At 39.6% G+C, this 15,659-nt stretch overlaps 1 protein-coding gene across 3 annotated transcripts in view; it reads right to left on the bottom strand.

The window, feature by feature from the left end:
• The window catches only part of TMEM245 (transmembrane protein 245), a 102,049-nt gene that overhangs the window by 16,184 nt on the left and 70,206 nt on the right, over positions 1 to 15,659 (bottom strand). For 2 of the 3 annotated variants that reach the window (XM_072727768.1, XM_072727769.1), the window contains 3 exons: positions 5,982 to 6,082; positions 4,448 to 4,622; positions 1,245 to 1,439 (listed from right to left, as the gene is read on the bottom strand). In XM_072727768.1, the coding sequence (XP_072583869.1) occupies positions 1,245 to 1,439; positions 4,448 to 4,622; positions 5,982 to 6,082 (471 nt within the window). Of the gene's footprint in view, positions 1 to 1,244; positions 1,440 to 4,447; positions 4,623 to 5,981; positions 6,083 to 8,701; positions 9,027 to 15,659 lie in introns of those variants that run through there. The other variant, XM_072727771.1, reaches the window with a different exon arrangement.

Genomic DNA, 15,659 nt, shown 5'->3' with positions numbered 1-15,659 from the left:
ATCACACTGGAATGAATAAACTGGTATATTCATGTACTGGAATTCTAGGCAGCATGAAAAAAGGATGACTGGTACATGCACCAATGTGATTGGAAGCCACAGACACACATGAGCAGAAGAGGCCTGATTCAGGAGTACTTACTACAGGATTTCTTTTAGGTTCAAAAATAGGCACAGCCAATCTAAGTGACAGTGGTCAGATCATTAGCAGAGAAGGGGTCTGACTGAGAAACTGTATGGGGAAGCCTTCTAGAGCAATGGATAAACTCTATCTTAATATAGGTGATGCTTACATGGGTATGTGTATATGAAAAAATCCATCTAGTTGTATATTTAAGATGTGCATCTCAGCCTATGTAAGATAAACCTCAATAAAAAGCTTTGTAAAATTTTGACACAACCAGGGAAATTTTTTTAGTTATAATTCATATTACATAAACTTATTTTATGAACTGTTGATGACAGCAGATGACAGCAATTATGGATTGTCTGTCTGTACTTGCGAAATAACAAGTTCTAACTCCATACCAAAATTTTTCCCCCAACTTTTAATTTTGAAAAAGTGGAAGCCTACAGAAAAACTGAAAGACTAAGTACATTTAACAACCAAATGTCACTCATCTAGATTCACAATTGTTAGTATGTTGCTATAGTCACTTTTCCCCTCTATTAGTTTTGGCTGAACTATTTGAAAATAAGTTGCAGACATCTTGACATCTTATCCCTAAAGGATATTCTGCTACACAACAAAGGTATCAGTATCATGCCTAGGAAATTTAACACTTTTTAAATTTTTAACACTAGGAAATTCAACACATAAAAAAGAACTATTTAATATATATCCCATATTCAGATTTCTCCAACAGTTCCATAAATGTTCTTTATCGATTCTCCTCACCACTAATTCACAACCTCCCGCTGACTCCTACACTGCATCTGACTGTCTTGACTCCCCTTTAATCTGGTACACCATGTCCCCAAGAGGTTTTTTATATGGTTTATTTATTTTTGGTCTTCTATGATATGCACAATTCTGTCTCAATTTAGTTTTAAAATTTTCCTGGTATCTGAAACTCAAACATCTACAAACAGATGGTTTCTATTACTTAGAGTTTTCTATAATCTTTAGCAGACCATGTGCACTGAAATACCTGTATCCTGACAGGCTACTCAGGTAAAAAAGACTACAGACATGGAATAATTCAGTTTCATACCCAGTTCATGATCCTTCTGCTCTAACTTACCGCTGAGTCTGAGCAGGCCATGGGGTCTGGTTTGGCGTGGGCACTGAATTTGTAGGACTCATTAGCATGGCACTATAGATGTTGGAAGCGACCACAAGTATGCAGAGAAGTATGGGTCCAATGATTGCTCCTTCCAGGCCCAAGTAGTAGGCCCCACCAGCCACTGCCAAACCTGTCAAGTAAGGATGCCCGCCTCTGCAACAAAGAGCATACAGATTAGCTCAGGGCTTTGAACAAACACAAACCTCAGAGTAAATCTGAAACACACCTCTAAAACAATCTTCACTCCTAACACACCAGACCTTTGATTGCATGACCAACTTTCTCTAGATTACATCAGTGCAGATAACTGAACAGTGGTTGTAATATTGAATGCAAGCATTTTCTTCCTATGTAACACATAGGACATCTGCCTTTCTGTAAGTTTCAGCAACAGAGGGTGTGAAGTCACAATGTATATAAATATCCTATACCCATTACATGGCTGCCTGACCTAGATTAGTGTTGGCCGAGGACTGCCGAGGACCGGTTACATAAGTCATGTGTTACATTGACTTCCATCAACTGACAGTTAAGCAGACACAATTTAGCATGCAATTCAAAGAATTGTGCTTTTTATAAGGCAATACAATAGCACTCGTGTTTTTCACAGGTTAGACTTGGGGCAATATCCTAAAATAGTTTTTAAATACAGGTAATGACAAAAGGCCTCATGAGGAAACTACCTGTCACAAAGCCCAAGATTTCTATCTTACAGGAGAGTCATCACCGCCCTCCAGCTTACCACAGGATCACTTACATAACTGGAAAACAGTAAAATAGATGACAACCAGCATGGCACACTGACAGCAAGAACAAATGACCATTGACACAAGAGGGACTTGGAGAGAAGGTACGTTCTATTTCCAGTTTTCAGACAGAGGTGATTGGAACAATTTACTAAAGGGCAAACACCTCTGGAATAATATTCTGTATTATGTTATAATTCAATAAATGGCTCAATAAGTAACAATCAAGGTTAGCTAGTCTTCAGGAAATCAATACATTATGTTCATAATCTATCTTTCTCATTCCAAAAAAAATATAGGGCAGTATTCCACAAAGCATTCCACATGCTTTGTAAGCAAGCTTTTTCCCTAAATAATACATTTTTTAAAAATTTCTATCAAAAATGCTTAAAGCTTAAAAAAAAAGTGTGGAAGCTTTTAAACAAAGGCTTCATTTATTAAAAAATAAAACAATTTACACAAAATCTTTCATTTCGTAACAATGCTGGTTAAATAAGGTATTATTTTATTATTAAGATAAAATCACATATAAATCTTAAAATCTAGCTAGAAACTTTAATAAAAAATTTACAGTAAAGAGAAATGAAAACATTTAATAAGTTTAAAAGACTACTCTTACTATTTAAATTTCAACTGTTTTTCTTAAAAAAAAAAAGATTTTATTTATTTATTTATTTACTTATTTACTTATTTACTTATTTATTTATTTATTTATTTATTTATTTATTTATTTATTTATGAGAGACCCACAGAGAGAGAGAGAGGCAGAGGGAGAAGCAGGATCCAAGCAGGGAGCCCGACGCAGGACTCCAGAATCACGACCTGAGCCAAAGGCAGATGCTTAATCGCTGAGCCACCCAGGCGTCCCTAAATTTCAACTGTTAAGCACTAGTTAACCACGTTTTGATGTCCTTTTTTTTTTTTTAATTTTTTTTAAATTTTTATTTATTTATGATAGTCACAGAGAGAGAGAGAGGCAGAGACACAGGTAGAGGGAGAAGCAGGCTCCATGCACCGGGAGCCCGATGTGGGATTCGATCCTGGGTCTCCAGGATCGCGCCCTGGGCTAAAGGCAGGCGCCAAACCGCTGCGCCACCCAGGGATCCCTTTGATGTCCTTTTGTCTGTAAATTTCTCTCTCAAGTTTTAAACATAAAAGTTTCTCTAAGGCTCGCTTATGGAGTTGCTTGTTTCTTTCCGCTCTGGAACTCTGGGCTTCAGAGTAGTTACGTATCATTTGTTTTCTCTCTTTCTTTCTTTTTTTTTTTTTCATTTGTTTTCTATTTCAGGATACTAGAGAGAAAACAGGATGGCATACAATTTGTATGTATTTCCAAATTAACTAATGGGTACTCTATGAACTTAGCCCTTGTCTACATTTACTGTGATGATGAATTTTACTTAAAAATATTTAATATATTAACTATTATGATAGTTTCAGTAGGCACATTCTGAATTTGAGTAACTGATGAAATTTCAGCATTTGGTTACATCCTAGATTCTAATAATCAATGTGAATCTAGATACATGAATAAATAAGAACTGGCATAATTTATTTAATACAATTTCTAAGAGATTTCAAAATCTATAAAAACAGATATGTATTTATTATGTTATATGGTCAAGGCCTAGATTCTGTCCTAAATTTAACCTGTACTCATTCTAGGTCCATACTATAATATCTTAAGTAAATAGAGCTCTGTTTATCAGACATTAACTTGAGATTTGGTTTCACATGGAAAATCTGACCTACAACTCAATGTTTTTCTCCAAAGGCATAGAAGTTCTAAAAATAACCACTAACTCATTACTGTACTTAAAATGTAACATTTTATGTATGTCTAGTAATATTTCTTTCCGGGATCCACGGGTGGCGCAGCGGTTTAGCGCCTGTCTTTGGCCCAGGGCGCGATCCTGGAGACCCAGGATCGAATCCCACGTCGGGCTCCCGGTGCATGGAGCCTTCTTCTCCCTCTCCCTCTGCCTATGTCTCTGCCTCTCTGCCTCTCTCTCTCTCTCTCTGTGTGTGACTATCATAAATAAATAAATAAATAAATAAATAAATAAATAAATAAATAAATAAATAAATAAATATTTTAAAAAAGTAATATTTCTTTCCTAGCTTAAATATCACAAAGATTATTCAAAAATTTGTGTTAACGCAGGGTCTCATTTATTATAAATACTTATGTAACAAAATAGCATGCCTTGCAAATGGTATTAATTATATTACATTAAAATTTGATTATATCAATGGGATCACAAAAGACTACTTCACTGAAAAGTCCTACCCTCTGCCCTTTTCCCATCTGCAAAAAGGAAAACAAAACAAAACAAAACAACCCTTCTTTAAAAAAAGGCCACATAAATCCCTGGATATGATCCACTAGCAACTTGAGAAGTTCTGTGGACTTACCCTGATATATCCGAATAGATGGCAGTATCTACAAAATACGTTGGCAGGAGATGAAAAACCAACAGTAGGATGGCTTTGCACCCTAAGCCTTGTGTAAGCCACAGGTCTAGAACTGCAGGTACTGCTGCCCAGTATGTCCCTAGGAAGGGCACTGCTCCCAGGATTGCTGCTAAAGCTAAGATGAAAAGAAAAGCAACTTAACATCTCCATTAAAACAATAATAAAACAGCGGAACCTAAGCAACTAGCTCCTCAATGACACCAAAACAAATTAAACAAACACAAACTCAAATTTCAGGTGCATGATAATGCCATTTAACTGAATGTGCTAGTTAAATGAAGATCTGGTATGTATCTCAAAAGTTGATGCTAAAAATCTAAAGCACATGCCTAGTCCAAGAATCTCTCCTTAAGCAACAAAATTCTAGTGTCCCGCAGTTATTTTGAATCAATGGTTAATATACAGTCCTATCATGTAACTGTGAAGCATTGGTCAAAATTTGTACTGAGTCCAAAGCCAAATTAGAAATTAGTTTATAAACCTCAGAGATGAATGTAAACTCTTCATCTTGTTCCTTTCTAATAAAACAGAAATGTAATTTAAACAAAAACAAAACCAAGAGTCCAGCCAGCTGAAGGACCTGACTTCAAGCTCATCCCCTTACAGAGCAGGATGTCCACTCTCTCTCTCTCATCTGGCTCCCCTCCAGACCAAGAGTCAAGCAGATGTGGATTCTAGTTCTGGTCCTACCACTACCCAGGGATGTGACTTTGGAAAACTTCTGATTTCTCACCTCTATACCAGGAATACCATCTACTCTGCCTGCCTCACAAGGTTGTTATAAGACAACAACCACCGTGTGCTTGCAGGCAGCCTGCACGTCAGAGGGTGGCTTAGTGGACACAGAAGAAGGAAAGAACATGAATGAACCTGAGAATGTAAAGAAGAAAGGGAAAAAATGGCGGTAGCAGGTAAATGTGGAAGGCAGATATATTCAGGAAGACAAGCAGACATGGAAACAGTGGAAGGAAAAGTAGAAGGAGAGGAGCAAAGATAATGTAGAGGGAAAAATGGTTTTGAACCACCCTGGTGCTTACAGAATGAGCCTGTTATTAGAATAGATCTGAAGAGGCAGGGCGATAGCTTGTGTGCTCTCAGAGACATTCATCTTGCTCCTTGGACAGTGTCCTTCAGGGGACAGAGCTATTTGACCAACTCATTGCTCCCTGCCAATTAGTTCAATTCAAACCCTTACTGAGTGCCAAGTATGTACTAGGTGTTGTGCTAAATGCTAGGACATTCGCTGATTTAACACATCCCTATGCACTGCTTTCTAAGTGCTGGGTATCATTCTAGCTCATGGGAATACAGCATAAATACACACTACAGATCATATTTCTGCTCCTAATCTGGAATAGATTTGATCTCAAAATTTAGTATGTTAAGCTTGAGGAGGATGGCATGTCCCGATGTATGTAAAATGGCTTAATTTTCCTTAAACAGAGGACAGTGGAAGTTATGATACTACTGTTACCTGATGGTATGAAGACAATATTGATGCCAAATATAGTATGAGTCAGCCAAGTGTACAGTCCGTAGAAGCCAGCCATTTTGAGGGAAGCATCAAACACCCCTCTAGAATGCCCAAAGATAAAAGGAAAGTAAATAAACACAGCATCACATTGTGATTCAGAAAAATCAGTTATTTCCAGGGCTCTGGCTACATGTTTACTAAATTTCTCTGATGAAAAAAATAACTGAAATAAAACACCTTAAAATAGCCTATTCACTGAAATACTTCATCAACTTTTCACTTCCGAAGCACATATTCTGCTGCCAAAATAAGTGGGAAAAAATTTAAGTATGACTATATTATTTCTGAGGACATAGTTAAATTCTAAGAAATACAGGCTGTCACCATGCCTCCCCTTTGGGAAGAACAAGTGCAGGATAATATAATTTGCATTTCGTGGATCTTCTCTTATTAACAAATTTTCCAACATTCCTTCAGCTCTGCAACCTAGCCTACAAAGCACCTTATATCAATGTTATCAAAAAAATGCAGGTCATTGGGAAAGAATTTATGAAAAAAAAAAAGTCTTATTATTTCCCAAGTAAAATCAGAGGAAAATACAAAAGGGGTAAAAACAGACCCACACAGTTGGTGATTAATAGGAATGAAGTACATGAAAATCTGCAATGTCAGGTGCTTCAGCTTTGGTTTTCAGTTGGAAGATTAAGGCAGTATTATGTAAGGAGGAGAAATTAGGAACTGTGCAGAGCTCAAAAGCAGCAAACCTCAAGTTATTCCAAAGGCATCATAAAATGATAAAAACCAGAGTTCTGTGGGGCACAGGGGAAGTATCGTCATATACTCATGAGAGAAGGAAAACCTGTCATTAAAATACCAGAGGCTATGGCAGCAAAGGGGACACTGTACAAAGAGCTTTTCCAAAGCATCCCAAGAGATACATGGTAAGAGGAAAGCCAAGCTCCAGAACCTAGAGATTCAGTCATTTACTAGGGTTCAGACACATGGACTGGGTGACACAGTGGCTCCCCAGACTGTCAAACCTCCTTTGTCATCCTGACCAGCAGCTTTCACTCAAGAATGTGAACCTACCATGTGATCTCTGACAATAAAGATACAGATTAAAATGGTATCAAAAAGATGGAAAGGAAGGGAGAGAGCCCAGAGGAAACAAAATATCTGAACAGTAACTGAATAAAGGAGATGGGGGAAAAAGAGAAAGTAGCCAAGCTTCAGGTTTTAAACCTGAGGGAGAAAGATTGGCAGTGTCTCAAGAGCATGGAAAAAGCCCTAAACGAGAGGAGACATGGAAGAAAAGGGAATATATTTAGTTTAGAAATAATACGGGGTGAAATAATAAGGGGAGAAATTATAGTGAAAGGATGGTGAAAATACCCTGGAGGTCACTGGAAGTGAAAGACAAAGTTGATGGAAAAGTTGGGGCAAGAGCTTTGAATGGGCCAGAAGCAACTAATCACAGGAAAGGATAAGATACCCCCAGGGGCAAGCCTAGAGAAAATGGGGCCGATGGGCTGTGTTCCCATAGGGGACCTAAGGACAGAGGGACAAAGGCCAAAGTGATAATGAGATCACACCAGCAGTTGGGAGACAATCACTAGGGTATAGTATTCCCAGAGGCCAAAGGAGAAAGAAGCTTTTGAGAAGAGGGGATGATATTAAGGTCAAATACCCCAGGGAGATTAATAAACAATAAGGTCTTTAAAAAAAAATGGTACAGATTGGACCAGAACTGAGGAGGTCAATGATAAAACATATAGATGTTTGCACCAATCTTATGTTAATCAAAATGGCTTACCAACTTCATGGTATCCAAAAATGTTTACACCAAAATGAAGTTGACATCAAAGGTGTCATGAAATACCTCAACTGAATCACCCCTCTGCGTGGCACGTAGGCAAAACTCAATCCAAAAAGGACGACTTGTAGGAAACAGCACATAGTCTTCCTTCTTTTACCTCTGGGAATACTGAGCGTTGATAACATTCTCATTAAGGCAACTTTCAAATAATTTTGTGAACCCTAAATGTATTAGATACTGTTTACAGTTACTCAACATGTTCATGTAACCCAATGAGGGATGAAAGGGCAATGGATTACCCTCTTGCTATTTATGATCTGGTACATGAGCTTTATAAAACAGCAAAGACAAATCTCTTAACAATTTACTAGGAGACAGAATTTTTTTTAACTCCATCAAATTCCTAGCCATTTTTTTCTTTTTATTGGCTTTACTGAACTATAACTTAGAAACAATAACACTCACCCTTAAGTGTATTAATTCAGTTAAGTCTTGGCAAATGTATACAGCACAGAACCACCATTACAGTCAAGATATAGAACACTTCTGTCACCCTAAAACATTCCCTCACGTCCTTGGATAGTCTATCCCTCCCTGAACTATGACACCAACTAGATATGCTTTCTGTCACCATGGTTTTGTCTCTTCTAGAATTTCATCTGAACAGAATCATACATTATGTAGCTTTTTAAAAAACTGTGGTAAAGGGCAGCTCAGGTGGCTCAGCGGTTTAGCGCCGCCTTCAGCCCAGAGCATGATCCCGGAGACCCGGAATTGAGTCCCACATCAGGCTCCTTGCCTGCTTCTCCCTCTGCCTGTGTCTCTGCCTGCACCGCCCCCGCCCCCATGTCTCTCATGAATAAATTAAAAAAATAAGAAAAAAACTGTGGTAAAATATACATACCAAGAAATTTGCCGTTTAACCATTTTCAAGTGTACAGTTCTGTAGTGTCAAGGACATTCACACTTTCATTATATAGCTTTTGTGTTTGGCTTCTTCAACCTAGTACAATATTTTGAGATTTGCCCACATTATCATCATCAGTTTGTTCCTCTGTAATTGCTGAGTAGTAGTCCATTATTTGTATAGGCCACAATTTGTTTATCTAATCACCAACTTATGGCCATTTTGGCTATTTCCGGTTTGGGACTATTGTGAATAATGTTGCTGTGAACATTCGAGCACAAGCCTTTGCATGGACATGGGCTTTCTGCTTTTCAGTACGTACCTAGGAATGGAGATGCTCAGTCATATGGTATGTTTTAATTTTATAAGAAACACTAGCAATTCCTTTGATCTTTCAATTCAAATAAAACATATGGTCCATGGACAATTAGCCAGAAGTCATTGCCTGCTATATTACACCACATCTCTTAGAGCCGTGAGGTTAAATTTCATACTTATGGTATTATGAGGGTGAATACCAGCAGAAAGAGCAATTCAACTCATGAAAAGCTAAATGGCAATGCATCCGAACCCCCTCCTGACTGACCCAGTGCACACTAGGTCCCCAATAAACAGTAGCTGCTACAGAAGCTATTGTGGTTCTATTTCTTGAGAACAGTATACTTTATTGATGCTCAGAAGATTCAGATGATGACAACTCTAGAAAGTTGTAGTACAAGAGCTTAGTGTATCTGAATTGAGAAGGTAAGGTCAAGAGACACTAACGTTTGCTAAGTACCCATGTGGTAGGTATGTCTAAATCCACAAAAATGTCTACATCCTAATGGCCAGTCCCTGGGAATATGTTACCTTATGTGGTAAATGGGACTCTGCAGATGTGATTAAGACAAGCATTGTGAGATTCGGGAGATTATCCTGGATTACTGGGTAGGCCCAATGTAATCACAGAAGTCCTTATAAGGAAGGTGGATTTCATATAAGACAGTGGTGATGGAAGGCAAAAACTGTGAATATATTAAAACCATTGAATTGTATATTTTATTTTTTTTTGAATTGTATATTTTAAAATGGTGAATTTCACGTATATGGATTTTTATCTCAATAAAAACAAGTTGTAAAAAGAAGGAAGCAGGAGAGTCAGTGTTAGAGGAGACATGAGGACAAAAGCAAAGGTCAGAAAGAGACATTTGAAAATGCTACACTGCTGGCTTTGAACAGGGAAGAAGGACCATGAGCCAAGGAATGCGGACAGCCTCCAGAAGCTGGAAAGGGCAAGGAAACAGATTCTCCCCTAAAGCTTCCAGAATGAACACAGCTCTGCTGACACCCTAATTTTAGGACTTCTGACCTCCAAAATGGTCAGGAAAAAAAAAATCCGTGTTTTAAGCCACTAAGCTTAAGGTAATGTTATAGCTGCAATCAGAAACTAATATAACCCACCATGTCCCAAGTGCTGAGTTACATGCTTTGCCTATATTGTTCCATTGGCTCTGTGTTGGGTCCTCTCATTCATCCAGAAAAAATGACTCCTGGTCAAAAATCAGATAAATCAGGATGCCTGGGTGGCTCAGTGCTTGAGTATCTGCCTTTGGCTCAGGTTGTGATCCTGGGGTCCTGGGATTGAGTGCCACATCAGGCTCCCTACAGGGAGCCTGCATCTCCCTCTGCCTATGTCTCTGCTTCTCTGTGTCTCTTGTGAATAATAAAATCGTTTTTAAAAAATCAGATAAATCTGTTAAACTAAAAGTACATGTGCACTTTTCTTTAAAAAAGAAAAAAAAACATGATAGCTCAAAATGAGGGCAGGGGCTGGGGGAGATGGTGCTGAGCTATTTACAGCTAAAAGGCAAGAAAACTCTTCTGGAAATTGTTGGATCTGTGTACTAGATAGCTCTGATATAATAATTCCTAATCAAGGCACCCAACTCACTAAAGATCAAGATGTTAGATGACAATATATTTTTGGTATACAGATTCCTATTATATAGTACTAAGATGTTCACCTGCAGGCCAAACACATACTTAATGGTCCTCAAAGCCAAGACACCACTAACAGAAGCCTGGGCAGCTGCATGACACCTACATCTGGTTCTGGCCAGGGCCATTATTCGATAGTGGCTATCCTAGTTGACCACTTCCAAAGGGGGCTGGGGCTCAGTATACACATCCTGAGACAAACTGGGGTCCTGTTCACCCTATTAGAGTGAAATGTTCTGGAAAGTAGAGGTAGGGGGCACCTGGGTAACTTGGCCAGTGAGGCAACTGCCTTCGGCTCAGGTCATGACTCTGGGGTCCTGGGATTGAGTCATGTGTTGGGTTCCCTGCTCAGCAGGGAGCCTGCTTCTCCCTCTACCCCTCCCCAACTTGTGCAACAGGCACACTCTTAATAAAATCTTTAAAATTTTTTTAAAAACAACTGGGTGATGGGCACTGAGGGGGGCACCTGATGGGATGAGCACTGGGTGTTATGCTATATGTTGGCAAATCAAACTCCAATAATAATAAAAAAAAAATACAGGGCAGCATGGGTGGCTCAGTAGTTTAGCACTACCTTCGGCCCAGGGCCTGATCCTGGAGACCCGGGATCGAGTCTCATGTTGTGCTCTCTGCGTGGGGCCTGCTTCTCCCTCTGCCTGTGTCTCTGCCTCTCTCTCTGTGTTGCTCATGAATAAATAATAAAATATTTTTTAAAAAATAAGAAAGAAAAAAACAAAGAAACAAAGAAAGAAGGAAGGAAGGAAGGAAGGAAGGAAGGAAGGAAGGAAAAGAAAGAAAGAAAGAAAGAAAGAAAGAAAGAAAGAAAGAAAGAAAGAAAGAAAGAAAAGAAAAGAAAGAAAAGAAAAGAAAGAAAAAAGGAAAGAAGAAAGAAGAAAGAAAGAAAGAAAGAAAAAAGAAAAGAAAAAAAAAGAAAAGAAAAGAAAAGAAAGAAATTTTAAAAACAGAGGTAGAACATGGGGATGGGGGCAAGAAGCAATGAGAGATGCAACAAGCCACACAGGATGCCAAGTGTGTGTGTGCATCTGTGGCTTGTTGGTATGACTCTATGGAGCGCTCTATGACCTACCCCAGCACTGGATGTCTTTCTTGGCTTTTAGTGAGTTGGGTGCCTAGAGTGGGCATTTGTACACCAGAATGATCTAGTACAGATCCAACAATTTTAAGAGGGTCGCCTTTGCCTTTTTACTTGAAAGAAGTCAGGCCCGCATTCTGAGCCTTTTTATTGCCTTCATTAAAACAAAACAAAACAAAACAAAACAAAACAAAAAACTGAACTACACTCACAGTTTAAAAGAGGTCTCTTTTTTGTATGAATGAGGCGACCCAAGAGGGATTCAATGAAATAATATATGCAAAGCATGTAACTCCGTGCTTGGCGCACAGCGGGTGCTCAGCAAACATCAGGTAGAGGATGGATGAAAGAAAGGACAGAACTGGAGGCTCGAGCCCGAAGTTAGAAGACCCCTCAGCGAGATAATGAATGAAAGGAAAGGAGTGGTGGTGAGGAAGGCAATAGTCGAGAATGCGGTAAATGGGAAATGTTAATGAAGGCCAACAGGACCTGGATTTGGTAGCAAGAATATAAAATCAGGAGTCACAAGATCTGAAAGAGCTCTGGCTCTGTCACCAACTGCTCTGGAATCTCAGTTCTGTCACTGATTAGTGGCATGATCTTCAAGACTGTAAACTTCTCTGAGCTTCACTTGCCTTAATTGTGAAACAGAAATAACAGAGACAAGTATTCACTTCATAATATTATTATGAAGATTAATAACCCAACTAAAGTGATAAGCTTCATGACTGGTGCACAGTAAGCATGCAATTAAGTTGGTGCTATTAGAGAATTATGTCATTATTACCAATTAGCACTTTAGTAAGGCTAAAAATAATGCACATAGTGACTTTCTCTTTTCTCCTTCCAGTTTTTGGAAGTATACCAATTTTTGCAGTGTGCTAAAGAGATACGGGGTATGGCAAAGCTGAGAGTGGAAGTAGCGTACCACAAAGGTGTAGATTAATTATTTTAAACTATAAGGTACCAATGAAGCTACATGAGCAAAAACCCAAAATACGGTGTATATAATCACTCATCTCTCAGTTCTCTGGAACCTAAAATTCAGAGACCGCTAGGAATTGTTCATTCTCAGAACCAAACACAACCTTATCTGGCACATAATTAACAGCGTGCATGATACAGTTTGAATGGGGGTACCAGAAATCACTCGTCTAATCAATGTAAAGAGTATCTATTCCTTAAAATCATACCAGTGAAACATCATTCTCTCATTTCGTTCACTCCCTGATATGAACCCATTAATCAACACTTTTTGGATACTCAAATTCAGTGAGCATTTTCCTATCTTGCTATCAAAGAAAGACACTGATATATTTCATCAAATCTCTTGCAATAATCACAAAAGCTCTGACTTGCGGCATTTTCTAAGAGTGGTTATATATGACTTGTGCCACGAGAATGCATGGTGCCATTCACTGGAAATTACCCTTCCTTTTATAACTGTTCACAACCCTATTACCAAGCATCTATTATAAAAATTCACAGAAAACCTGCATCAACCTCATCAGGCTAATATGTATGTGACATTTAGTTTTCCTCTACTGTCTACTTCAATCCTCTCTCTTGAATAGGGTATTGGCCTGTGCCCAGTCTTCTGGGACCTCTTTTTTCGGTGATTTTTCAAAGGTCATTGACAATGTTCTCCAATTACATCTCCAGGCTTTCCCAGAACTCAACTATTTAAAAGAATGAAATTCAGAAGACCCTGGATGCTCCTCTTCCTCCTCTCTTGTGTAGCTCAGTCAAGCTGGTACCACAGGTCTCATTTAGCTCAACGGTGAGACTGATAACAACCACAAAGTTGGAAGCTCCCCCCTTTAACAAGGCCACATCCTCATTCAAAACCTTCCACTGGCAGGCATCCCTACAGATGGTCCCCTGCCCCGTGCTATACGCAGACCCATAAATGGCAGGGTTCCCCTCTACTGGAAGGCAGGCCACAGTGCATCCAATCCAGTCAGGCCTCACTGAAGCATACCTCTCTATGAATAAAACTTCCAGGTTCATTTATTTATAATCAGTTTTTGTCTAAGTTTTCCCCTAGTAAATGCCATTGTGGACGTATACTGTACGGCACTAAAGGTGTGTGTCCATGCCTTGTTTACACAACTGTATGATTGATCCTTAAACAACATGCGTTTGAACTACGTGGGTCCACTTATATGCAGATATTTTTTGATATGGTCTGTATCTTCTCTTCCTAATGATTTTCTTAATAACATTTTCCTTCCTCTGGATTACTATATTGTAAAAATATGATATTTAACAAGAACAACACACAAAGTGTGTGTTAATTTGTTAATTGTTGATGTTATCGGTGAGGCATCTGGTCCATAGTAAACTATTAGTATTTAAGTTTCTGTGGATTTTCAGCAGTGCAGGGGGTCCAAGTCCCTTAACCCCTACACTGTTCAGGGGTCAACTATGTATATAACTCCTCTACCCCAGGGGCTTGAACTGGTTTCAGATGCCTGGTTAAGGGGGCACCTGGGTGGTTCAGTCAGTTTAGAGTCTGGATTCTGACTTTGGCTCAGGTTATGATCTTGGCGTCCTGAAGTTGAGCCCCACATCGGGCTCCCCGCTCAGCATAGGGTCTGCTTGTCCCTCTTCCTCTGCTCCTCCTTCAGCTTACACTTTCTCTTCCTCAAATAAATAAATAAATCTTTAAAAAAGTGCCTGGTTAGGATTTTTTCAAAGATTTTATTTTTATTTATTTATTCATGAGATACACACAGAGAGAGGCAGAGACATAGGAAGAGGGAGAAGGAGCCTCCCTGCAAGGATCCCAATGTGGGACTCAATCTCGATCCCAGACCCCAGAAGCCAAAAGCAGACACTCAACCACTGAACCATCCAGGCGTCCCCCTGGTTAGGATGTAATTCTTAACCAGCTGTCTTCCTCACCCTTTATAAATTCTAAAATTCTAAGATGAAACTTAACTCTTTTACATGTTAGCTAATAACACTTCCCTTCAACTCTCAGCCCTCTCTCATTTTTGACCAAAAAGGGTGTTCTTGTGGGGAGAGATGGTGAGGAAGCTTTAAAAGGGGGGGGGGGCTGTTTCATGGTTACTTTTCTAAATGGAGTGAGAGAAAGCTGGCCAGACAACCCAGGACTTGATCATATGACCTGCTTTTAATGGAATGAGACAGAAGCAAGGAGGGGTTTGGGGAGAATGGTAAGCCATGGTCAAGAAGCTATATGCCCTCAGAGGACACGGGGCTCTAGACCACAGACAAGTAGAGTGCACGTGTCTAAGGAAGGAGAAAGAAGAGTCCAAAAATCAAACTTTGCCTACCCCCAACCCTTCCTTACACTGGTTCTGCCCTCTTTTCTTTCTAAAGGTCAAATAGGAAGACTACCAGATTACTGCTCCCTCAGGAAACAACGAGCATTACCTCACCTACCCTCACCGCGATATACTTCCCCTCAATGGAAGGCTAGGTAGCAGAGAGGGCAGGCCAGCTTCCAGAAACACAGCATGTAAAATTATCAACTGGGGAAAAGAGTCACCCAGCTCTCTTCATTACTACCTAAACTCTCTTGAAAAGTTGTATCTCCCTCCGTTTCCTGGTTCATCTGCCCCAGAGACCTGGCTCCACAGTAAAATGTACAGAAACCTGGTTGACAGCGGAGTTCCCCATTCCTGAGGGGAATGGTCACGCTGCACAAGCAGACCTGGTGTGCTGCTGAGGAGCACAGGGAGAAGCCGTCTCGGAAGACTTGCAACCCCCCCCCCCCCCCCGCCCCAGAAAAAACAGTGAGTCATTGTCACACACAGGAAAGCACAACAGTGGTGTCACGTTCAATCAACTGGAGTCCTTGGCAGTCAATATTTGTACATCATTAATGCATGGTTTTGTGTCTTTGACAGTGCCCAC

This window comes from Vulpes vulpes, chromosome 12 (genome assembly GCF_048418805.1).
Source record: "Vulpes vulpes isolate BD-2025 chromosome 12, VulVul3, whole genome shotgun sequence".
Lineage (NCBI taxonomy): Eukaryota > Metazoa > Chordata > Mammalia > Carnivora > Canidae > Vulpes > Vulpes vulpes.
This window is presented reverse-complemented; position numbering and strand designations above follow the sequence as displayed.